General features: G+C 50.3%; 1 protein-coding gene across 1 annotated transcript in view; it reads right to left on the reverse strand.

Moving 5' to 3' along the window:
- TMC2 (transmembrane channel-like 2) overlaps nucleotides 1-1,022 on the reverse strand; it is a 94,552-nt gene that overhangs the window by 25,535 nt on the left and 67,995 nt on the right. Inside the window, exon 12 of the mRNA XM_008589659.1 lies at nucleotides 105-284. Within this exon, the coding sequence (XP_008587881.1) occupies nucleotides 105-284 (180 nt within the window). The remainder of the gene's footprint in view (nucleotides 1-104; nucleotides 285-1,022) is intronic.

Consider the following 1,022-nt stretch of genomic DNA (forward strand, 5'->3'; position numbering starts at 1 on the left):
CTGTATGTGGGATCCGAACCCTCGGCGGGAGCACCTCCACGCTTCCCAAGCAGCGCACTAGTGCAGTGCACCACCGGGCCGGCCCCAGAGTCTGTGGTTTTTACCTTGAGGTGGACGTCGTCCATCAGGGCCAAGAGAAATGTGTAGAGGTTCCCCAGGAAGAGTGCAAAGATGCGTCCCAGCTGCCACTTCAGTCCGATGCGTGGGTGATAATTCTCCAGGGCAGCGATGGTTTCAAATAGAGGGGGACAAAACATCCCAAGCAGGGACATCACAATCTCTACCTGAGAAATCAGGAAAGTCTGGGTTACCTGTGTTATCAATATTATTACTTCCTTGGCCATTAACCCTGCATTCCTGGTGCTCATGCATCTCTATCTCTCTGCTGCCTCCTCCTCTATCCCTGGAGTTACCCTGGGGTCTCCACAACTTGCTATGTGACCCTGGTTAAGGCATCAACATGTGCCCGCACATCATAAGTGCTCTGCAACTGGTTGCTGTAATGATTATCTGCTATTAGTGTTGGTAAAAATAGCAAACTTTCTTTGAGTGGCAAATGAGTTAACACAGGTGGCAGTCCTTTGCATTATGGAGAAGTCATAGGCTAGGTAGGAGTCATCATGGTAACCCTCATCTCAAGGACATGGGAGACAGGAAGCTCAGATCACAGAAGGGAGCCAACACTGCAGTTAGGAGTGTGGTTAAGAGTATGGCATTTACATTGTGTAATATATATATATTTTTTTTCTTTTTGTCTTTTTTCATGACCGGTAACGGGATCGCAACCCTCAGTGTCGCGCCCATACCGCGACCGGCAATGGGATCGCAACCCTCGGTGTCGCACCTGCACCGCGCTCAACCAGTGAACGGACCGGTCTGTATATGGGATCCGAACCCTCAGTGGGAGTGCCACCGTGCTCCCAAGCGTCGCACTCTACCGAGTGCGCCACCGGGCCGGCCGTACATTGTGTAATATTGAATATACTAATTATCCTGATTTGAGCATCACATATTGCACACAG

Source organism: Galeopterus variegatus, unplaced genomic scaffold (assembly GCF_000696425.1).
Source record: "Galeopterus variegatus unplaced genomic scaffold, G_variegatus-3.0.2 Scaffold5573, whole genome shotgun sequence".
Classification (NCBI taxonomy): domain Eukaryota; kingdom Metazoa; phylum Chordata; class Mammalia; order Dermoptera; family Cynocephalidae; genus Galeopterus; species Galeopterus variegatus.